This window comes from Streptopelia decaocto (assembly GCF_964273445.1).
Source record: "Streptopelia decaocto genome assembly, chromosome: 1".
Taxonomy (NCBI): Eukaryota; Metazoa; Chordata; class Aves; order Columbiformes; family Columbidae; genus Streptopelia; species Streptopelia decaocto.
The window spans coordinates 75,031,208-75,040,758 of record NC_138663.1 but is presented as its reverse complement, the minus strand read 5'-3'; the positions used below and the strand labels follow the sequence as shown (position 1 = coordinate 75,040,758).

General features: G+C 38.4%; 1 protein-coding gene across 1 annotated transcript in view; it reads right to left on the bottom strand.

Moving 5' to 3' along the window:
* Positions 1 to 817: 817 nt before the first annotated feature.
* The window catches only part of SCUBE1 (signal peptide, CUB domain and EGF like domain containing 1), a 205,805-nt gene continuing 197,071 nt past the window's right edge, over positions 818 to 9,551 (bottom strand). Inside the window, exons 18-23 of the mRNA XM_082051669.1 lie at positions 9,238 to 9,405; positions 8,189 to 8,350; positions 6,789 to 6,986; positions 4,360 to 4,512; positions 3,255 to 3,334; positions 818 to 2,142 (exon numbers count right to left, since the gene is read on the bottom strand). Of these exons, the coding sequence (XP_081907795.1) occupies positions 1,990 to 2,142; positions 3,255 to 3,334; positions 4,360 to 4,512; positions 6,789 to 6,986; positions 8,189 to 8,350; positions 9,238 to 9,405 (914 nt within the window). The 3' untranslated portion in view covers positions 818 to 1,989. The remainder of the gene's footprint in view (positions 2,143 to 3,254; positions 3,335 to 4,359; positions 4,513 to 6,788; positions 6,987 to 8,188; positions 8,351 to 9,237; positions 9,406 to 9,551) is intronic.

The following is a 9,551-nucleotide window of genomic DNA, read 5'->3' as shown; positions in this document are numbered from 1 at the left end:
ACGTTAACACTGTTCAGGCACAGAAAGATAAAAATTAGGCTCTTCAACAGAAAGTAACGCAAGCAAGCAAAACTACAAGGTGGCCAAGTAGAAAAATTCAACAGAATACTTAAGGTGTCCCTAAGAAACAGCATATTCAACCACTAGTAGCCAACAGAAAACGATCTTGTAAATTTTAACATTACTTGCTCAAAGTCAAAATGAAGTGTAAGAAGTTAACCATAACCACCTTTGATGTATGTCCTTGAGAGTGTCCAAGGGTTTGCTAAATGACAGGGTAGATAAAATGCAGTGAAGCAAAACTGTATGTTTGTCTTTTTGTGAAACAATGTTGGCATGACTTGTAGGATCAAAAGGGAAAATGATATACAAGAGGAAGGGACTTAAAAGGAAGGAGGCTGAAATAATAATCAAATTAGCTCCTCTCTCATTGAAATTAGCTCCTGTGCCAGGAAACAGCAGGAAACACAGGATTTACCTCATCTAAACCCACCAGTACCTGTCATTCTGTAAGGAAGGCCTGACCGCACGGCTAACGCTCTCCTGCAGGCCATACAGTCCCCGTGGTTGATGGGCACTGCAGCTGCAAATTTGTGACAAAAGGCAGTGCCAGGTCTCTAAAGACTGAAGGGCCTGGCCTCCAACTCATCCGTAAAACTGGGTCCTCTTCACCCCCTCACCCTCCTTAGAGTCTGGGCCTGTGACACAGATGTGTTCCCAGCATTTTAGAGCTGGCAGCTCCAACATGAATTCCTCCTTGGTGAGCTCCTCCCATGTGTGTCATCCTCAGGGGTAACTCGGTCTGCATGTGAGGGGTGCCTAAGGAAAAGGCAAGAGCTGACCCTTTACTGGACAGCAGTTGCATCTTAACTGATGTTCATTTTCCTGGAATAAGGTATGTTGAAAGAGATTGTCCCAGAGTAAACCATTATCTAGTAGTATAAAACTCCAAAAGGCTTCGGTTTGGTGTAAATGGAAGTGACAAGCACTTGGAGAAGTCATTTAATCATCTAAGCAAAGTTACAAATAGATATGAGTAAATAGGGTGTGTGGGAGTAAAGATTTAAGCATGAATAATATTTACAGTTACTAAAGATAACATTACTAATGTACCCACAAATAGAAGTATATATTTATATATTTATATATTGTACTTACTTAGATGCTCTATTAACAGAAAGAAAAACAAGACTACTACTGTTGTTGTTGTTCATTTCTCACCTATCCTATTGTAAATGCCTTCAAAGGGACCAACTGGTATATAGAAATCCAGAGCTAATTTCAACGGAGTAATTGACAGTGGCAAACCTCTGAAGAAGTTTAGAAGAGGACAGATAAAAACACTCGGACATTAGAGCATGGGACTCAGTCTTAAGTAATTCATAGAACAAAATTATACATCTGTTTCTTTTTTTTTTTCTTTCTTTCTTCTTTTTTTTTTCCCCTTTTGATTTCTACTTGGACAGAACTTCCACTAACCCACAAATAAGAAATAACAAAATTTAGATTGTTTTGTTTTCTTCTAAAGATTCAAATATAAACTTCAAGTGCAATTCAAAATCCAAATATTATTTATACTACATACTTCTTTCTACAACAGAACTTATCTGCAGGTAGTTTCATCAGATTTGAATAGATTCCTTCTTTGCCTCGATGAACGTTATTGTTGATGAAAAGTAAAAAAGCTAGAAAGAATATTTTTCACATAATGTAATTTCAAATGGAAAGTGAAGATACACTAGTGCAGACACAAATTTGGATCTTCAACTAGATGCACTCGAGGATGCACACATTTTTTTGTAGTAAAAATCCCATTCAGAACATTGGCTTTTAATGGTTATATTAATAAAACATTATAGGTATTCTTCAATATACAATTGAAAACAAAGACTGCAAAAAAGAGCCTTCAAATTAGCAAATGTTTCTACTATGGAGGAAAGACAATATTTGACAGGAATGCAAAGTAACCCAAAACTGAATACCACTAGACTATTTGTATGGTCGTAGAAATCTGGAAACTTTTGATCGCAGTAGCTTGATAAATGATCTTGGAAACATCTCTTTTGACTCTTGTGCTGTGTACTTGAAATAGTTTTGTGGATGTGCCAGTACATCAAAGAGAGCTTTAATCAGTTTCTTGTCCTATGGGAGACAACATACATATTGGATAAATATACGGTTTGGATTTAGCGTCAAAATTAATGAACAACATGCAAAACTTTACTTGGGTAAATCAGTGTAAGGAAACTACTCCATGTTGCTGTAGATTTTTATACTGATGAATCTTTCTATCATGCCGGATGTTTTTTCGCAGTTAATATTCTTGGAAGGTCCTGAACTGAGAGTGCAGATGCTGGGTTAACACAAACCAGCTGCAGAAGGTGGGCATTAGAATTGCAAACTGCCTGTTTCACGCTGCTGTCCAGGGCCTTCCCTCCACGAAGAAGAGAGAAGGCTGCTCTTCTGTGATGCTGAGCTCTTTAAGGACCTTCTCTTGTACCCTGGTAAAGCCTTGATTCAGGGCCTCAACTGAGCCTGTGCCTGATGTATACACTGTGGCTGGGACCTGAGCAGACTCAAAGCTCTAGTGAGAGAACACTGGCAGGGCGGGGGCAGGGCTGGCCAGGGAACTGGCTGTTCATCAGCTCCTGTCCTTCCAAGCCGTACATTTACAAGGCTGAATTTTGCCTTCTGAGCAGTCTTTTTTTTTGTTCTTTTCAGGTTTAAGCAGTTAGTTGTTACAGGTGGCAGCCCAGCAGCCTTCTTCCCCAATTCCCTCCAATGTGTTGCTTGTGCCCTTGGAAAACTGTTTCATAGGCGGCTTACAATGCTACATTATGGTTATGTCTTGTTGAGGCAGAACAGTGCTTTAAGTAAACACATTTTTTAATGCACAGGAAATTCTAACTTAATGACTCATTTAAACACATGCCAGACGGAGGCTGAAGAAGGCTCTTCAAACAATAGGTTTTTCATTCTTCCTTGACTAATTTTTCTAACATAAAATCACATTAGCGTACATTTCATTCAGTTCCTGATTCAGCAAAGATGTACACATGTGCTCAACCCAGCTGAGCTACTGATTTTGTGCTGCTCCAAATACCAGCATAAACCTCAGAAGACAGAGAATTTAATTTGGGGTCACACTTGAGGTTTAAATATTATGACCTTATCAGAGTAATGAGAACTATCTCAGGAAAATATTTAGCAAAAGGAATTCTTAGTTAGCCTCAGATAAAGCAGAACTTTCTTACCTTTAGGATTTCTTGATGGTTTTCTGATGCATATAACCGTCCATCTCGAACAATGTCTTCTATTAGTTGTTGGTAATCCTCTGAAAAATAAAGATCAGTTGAGTGACTGTGACATCCTTTGGATGGATAATACCCAGAACTCCTCCTCAAGACAGAGTGGAGAAATGTAGCATTCAGTTTATTATTCAGTGTAACTCAAGACACTGTAGTCTAATCACGTTAACATTCTGTACTGCTTTAGCCTGGTAATTTTGAATTATCCTTACAAATACTAATTTATCCACAGAAAACCACTCCCTCCAGATAATAATGCTTTATTCTGTGCATTTTAGAGATGAAGAAAGCTGGCCAGGGATAAGAAATGACTGTGAGAGGTTACACAGCAGCACAGTTAGGAACGGATCCTTGTATTCTGCTCTGAGAACAGCTCTCATTTTGATTCTTGAATCACCAGCTTAATACAGATTTTCTCATCATTCACAAAATTGCACTCGTGTTTGGAAGAGAGATGGGCTAACAGCTGCCAAAGGTATCACAGAAAAGCCTTAGTTTTGTTAAAACGGAAATAATCTCAATGTCCAAAATATACAGTTTAAAGCGTAATTTATATGACAAGCCAGACTGGTTTAAAATGTGGATTTATGAAAGTGGTTACTGAAAAAATATTTCTTTTGCATCATTGTTTTTTTCTTCTAGACTTCGGACTTTATTAATTTATACTTTTCAAATTTTTGTGGGTTACCAGTAGGACTTGATGAAGAGGTTTCCTAAAGTGCACGACAGCCAATGTTATTCTCATTATGCATGGGATAAATGCCAATTAAAAGGAGTCACACTGAATACAGTGGGATAAGGATTAAGTTTAAAGAATTCTGTGTAACTTGCTGCCCATCCTTAAAGTATTAGAAAAAGTAATAAGAATAAAATTAGGCATTATTTCAAAGTCTTTGCAACCGGTTTTAAAGTAATTAAATGAACTAAAAGTTGAACTACATCAAGTTTTTCCTCATTCTTCTCTCCCTGTCATCAACATAAAAGAGATTCTAAAGGATGATTTTCTAGAATTCAGATATAACACACAGATGGAAAACAATCCCTTTCTCACCATCGTAAGTCACGTATGGGACCTGAAATCCTTTGCCACTGTTTCCTTCATTTGACTTGAACTGAATCCAGAGCTTCCTTGATCTTGAGGTAAATGCAATAGGTCTCTCGTAAGTCTGACATGTTTCATATGTAGTAATTGAGGTAGGAGAAGCTAGAAAGAAGGTTAAGTAAATAAATGTTCTTTATATAAAATTGCTATCAATATTACTTATTTTGTGTACAAGTCTAGCATTGAATTGCAGGGTTCCCATATGCTGGGCCCAGACAGGTAAAAAACAAATCAGCTGTTCCCCAGGTAAATGCAGTAACCAGCTTGTACGACACTCACTTTGGGGAGTTCAGCTGAGAGCAATAAACCACTTATCAGAATGTAAGAGCCTGGTGTCATGGTTCTGACCAGAAGATCATCGTGCACCAAGGGGTTAGGGAACCACAGAACAGTTAACCACCTGGGTACAGCCAGGCCTGTGCTGGGCTGTATGTCCAGTGTGCCCTCCGGGCCTGTGTTGTGTGGCACAAACCCCACAACTGCAGGATAACCTTGGCCTGCTCTCTGTCATGAGAGAAACTTGCAGGCAGGTCCCACTTGGTACCGCTGATTGTGCTACTGCCTGTCCTTGCCTTTATCTAAAAGTGCAGCAAGAAGTTCTCATGAGAACATTGTTTCTGTTTGACAGTAGAAATGATAAATAGAGTTGTTTCCTTGTAAGAAAAGCCTGTAATAGCTTGAATAACTGAAAGGGCAAAATCTCTTCTGTGGACAGTCTGCCCAGCATGCTGTGTGTGGATCAGAGGCCTGTTTGATGCCTGTGGTTCCCACCATCTAAAGGGATGTAGGATTATCTATACTATTCTGTCCTTACAATGATACCTCTAATAGATAACATTTTAAATGATACCTTACAGAGTCTAAGTGCCCTTTCTTTCTGGGATCAATAGACCAGCACCTCCCAGCACAAAATACCTGGTTATAGGTTTGAAAAGAAAATGTCATTTATCTATACTGAAATAAAGCTGATAGCTGGGAACCAGAAAGACCCCCCCATTTGCCCCTAACATAAATAACAGATGGAGGGTATAGGTTGGCTTCAAATCATTATGCATGTATTGTGAGGCTCCTCTAAGGTGAAATGAATTTCAAACAAAAGGAAAATATAGCTTCTTACCTAGTTAAAACAAAACAAAACAAACACCCCATAGGCACAGGTTAATTAGGGAAAATAACAAAGGTAACCTAAAATCTGTACTTGCTAGGGCTGATTCAACTTCCAACAATGTTAGCAAAAAGAGACCTTTTGAATTGAATGGGATTTGGACTCCTGAAGTGCAGAAAGTGGATCTAAATGTGACTCTGCAACTGCGATTGGTAATGTTAGCAGCTGACCTTACAGGAACTATGATAAATCCTTGGAAGATCTACTCTTACGATGCCAAACATACGAAGATCAAAAATCACATATCTGAAAAACTGCCCTCATTTTCCAGTGTTGTTGTTGTTTTGGTACTGTTATGGGTACTGAAGTGAAAGTCAAACTTTTCCCTGATGTGCCTGCCTTTACTCACTGTTGGAACCACAGTTTGGGATTAGGAGGATGACTGATTGGTTTTGCTGCAGTAAGTGGTTTGCTTTTAAATAACTGATCTGGACAGATATAATTTCATTCCATCTACGGTGATGTTTCTCCATGTACTAATCTGATACACAGAGATGTCAACACAATCCCTCAAGGATAAAAAGTTGTGAAAATTGTTTTAGCAAATAAAATACACTGTTTTAGCAGGTAAAATATGCTGTTTTAAATAAAGCTCCATTTAAACAATTGCCTTTCAGGTTTGGTGCTTCTAGGAAATTTAGCAACAGATCACCAGAAGCTGGATGCCTATGTAGAAATGCAGAAGGAGTGCACCTCATTGGTGTCTTAACTTCAGATGCTGTTGAATTAACTTCATAATTAAAGACACAACACAAGCCCCACTCCATAAAAAACTGGGAAAGCTTTGGATTTCTTGAGGGTGTTGGGTGTACCAGCTCATGTCACTGCACAGATTTAGGAAAACTGCAGCATATATATATACATGAAAAGGATAAGTAGAGACAACAGTTTGAACAGGTGATAGGAGACAGCTCTCCCAATATAACTTAACATAACTTTGTTGACTCCTAGAGTGGCAGCAATTTATCCCATGTGAAAACTGGGCCAGACAGAAGCCCATTAACTGCTTTGTGATTCAGCCAAGACACCTGAATAGTTAATATCACTCTGTTAATTGTTATTGATACAGTGTTCTGTTTTAACTTGCTTATGCCAGTTCATTCAGGAATCCGTTTAGAAACACTGGATAGATGAAGACAGTCATACCTTCAACATGAACTTTCCACTCAGTCAGTTTGCAATAAATATTTATATAACACGTCTGACAACTTACCACTTTTTCTCATTACTAAAACATCACCGCATTCATCTTCAATTGGGAGAAATATCTCAGGTACTACGATGAGTATTCTCCTCTTTGGGGGTGGATTTATATTCCAAATGCATTCAACGTTAGCGGGGTAGTCTCCAGGATAGTTGGGCGATTCAATGTAACCGGTATAATCCCCAAGTTCTCCTCCACAGTGCTGGTCTGTGGAGAAACATAAATTAGCATCTGTGTTAGCTGATTAGCTAATATGAGGTGTTCTTCTAGATCTGTCAAGAGCAAGTCTAAACTCCTCCTTGTGGCTTTAGAAATGCATACATTCTCTTCCAGCTGCCTCTTTGTTTAGCATGGAAAGCCTTTAGAGGAATACTTGATCCGCAGGGCTGACCCAACTGATTTTAAAAACCTTAATCTACAGTGTATAAACTGATTCAATGCTTCATTCAGGCTGCTTTATCATTTGATTAAGAAATGAACACTGGTAAGTAAACTTGATCCCATTTTGGAGGTATTCGCACAGTGGTTACTGCTAAGACAATGCTGACATGCAGAAGATATTCTGGTTTAACTCCATTTGGTTTTTAAGTGGATTTAGCTGAATGGGTGTGATGATCCTAATAGCCAACCTTATCTTGATTACAGATCTGCCTTGCTTTATCTTAGATTAAGTGAAATAAAGAATGTCCACTGACAGATCAGGTTCTACTTTCTGAGCTTTCAAAACTCCTATTGAATTTGCCACAGAAGCTCGATTCAGTAAGTTATTTAAGCTTGATATCTCCAGGTCTACTCACTCACATTAAACTAGATATATGTTTAAATATTTTGCTCAAAAAATATGCAAGATCAGAAAATGGTTTGAAAACAGGGAGTATCTAAAACAGCAAAGGGACAAGCATGGTTTTCTTTTATAGATAAATCATAAAACTCCTTCAAATTCCTTACAAGTATCTAATTTGTTCAAATTATACTAGAAGTGATGAAGGGCTTCGGAGATACATGGCACATAATCAGAATAAAAACTTCCAATAGACTTGCACATGAATAGTTACTTTAGATGACATTACCTAATTATTACAGAGATGTTCTTTTAAATTAGCATGGTAGGGATGAAAAAAAATGCTTGCATAAAATAATCAGTTGTTGATAAAGATAAAATAAAATGGCACTGGAATCCTTGGGGATATTTAAATTGGTAATTGAAGATAGTGGGCTGAATACTGCAAAAAAAGCCTATGAGAAGATTTCACTGTCATGAGTGATCACCTGGCAATGGTATGCATAACCATATCTCCTAGTATTTTATAATTATTAGAAAATGGCAGTTACTCTGATAGAAGATATTGTGCTCTACTGATGCATGGAGGGATATGCTTCACCTCACAACTAATATAAGTGCAACTTACTTTTGCAGTGTGTGACATTAGTGGAGCCATCAAAATCTGTACTTGTGTTCCCAGGGCAGGTGATGCAGTAGTTTTGACCAAACTCAGGCTGGTATGTTCCCACAGGGCATCGAATACATCTGTGTGTTGTAGAGTTGTAGTAGTGTCCAGGAGAACAATGAACTGTAAGGTATGAGGTGTATTATCTTCAGAAAGTAGCAATCTTAGGTGCAGAACTTTCCTCTACCCTGGACATACCTCATGATCCCTGTTCTGCAATGTATTCATTAGGCCATAAAAGGTAAAAAAGACCCCAACTTCCCATATTTCCCATGACAAAGGACCTTCTAACTAGAATTATGTTCCAAAGACTAGAGCTAAACCCTTATGAACTAGCAACATGTGCTACATATATCTCTCACTGCATTTAATAGTGGTTTCCAATGAGTCTGTAGTAAGTGGAAGCTGATGCACATCTGCCTCAACAATAAAAATGCCTTTTCCAATGGCAGGAAAGAGGTTTCCATTCATGTCTGTTTGGCAGGGCCAGTAACTAAACCAAAATGGATTTTGGCAGATTCCTTCTTCAGCATTTGCACTGGAAATTGACATTATAGACCGTGCAATGTGTTGCACACTTAGAGCTTCTGCCTAGTCCATTAATAATAAATCCTTAACTTTGTATAATTTCTGTAGTGTTTAGTTTTTTTAATTTGGTGAATAAAAATATATAGGACTTGAAGGCTAAAGCACTGTCTAATGTAAGTTTGTCTTATTTCTTGCCATGCAGTGGGGCTGATTCACTTACCACTTGCAGCGCTGACTCTCTACCTGCTTGTGGTAAATTCCAAAAGAAAAGTAAAGCCTGTTCAGTCTCCACAACCTTGGGAGATCGTTCCTAGGTTACAGATTTCCTCACCATTTAATTTAATTTAATCTAATCACACACCGTGTTTCTACATGCAGTGACTACATTTGTTTTGGAGTCTTTCAAAGCCCCTTGGCAGTGAAGATTATAAACAAAAGGGTAAGCAGCAGGAACAGGAATTGTGGAAAGGTTTTAAATTCACCTTTAGTTTCGCAGTCTTGAAAGGAAACAGCACCTTCATACTTGGTCACAAGCCCACCACCACATGGAAAGCAGAGGGTCCTTCCTGGTTCAGGCTGGTATGTACCAAAAGGACAGACTCTACAAGGTTTAAAGCCATCTGAAGAATAGTGCCCTGGAGAACACTGCCCTAGAAATGGAAAATGATCATCTGTATTAGTGAGCCGACTTTTCTGGACAAAGTACTTAGTACTTAGCAATGCTTCCTTTAACTTAAACACAATACAGCAAGACAGCTGAAGATCAAATTCTTATCTTACCTGCTGATTTTGTATT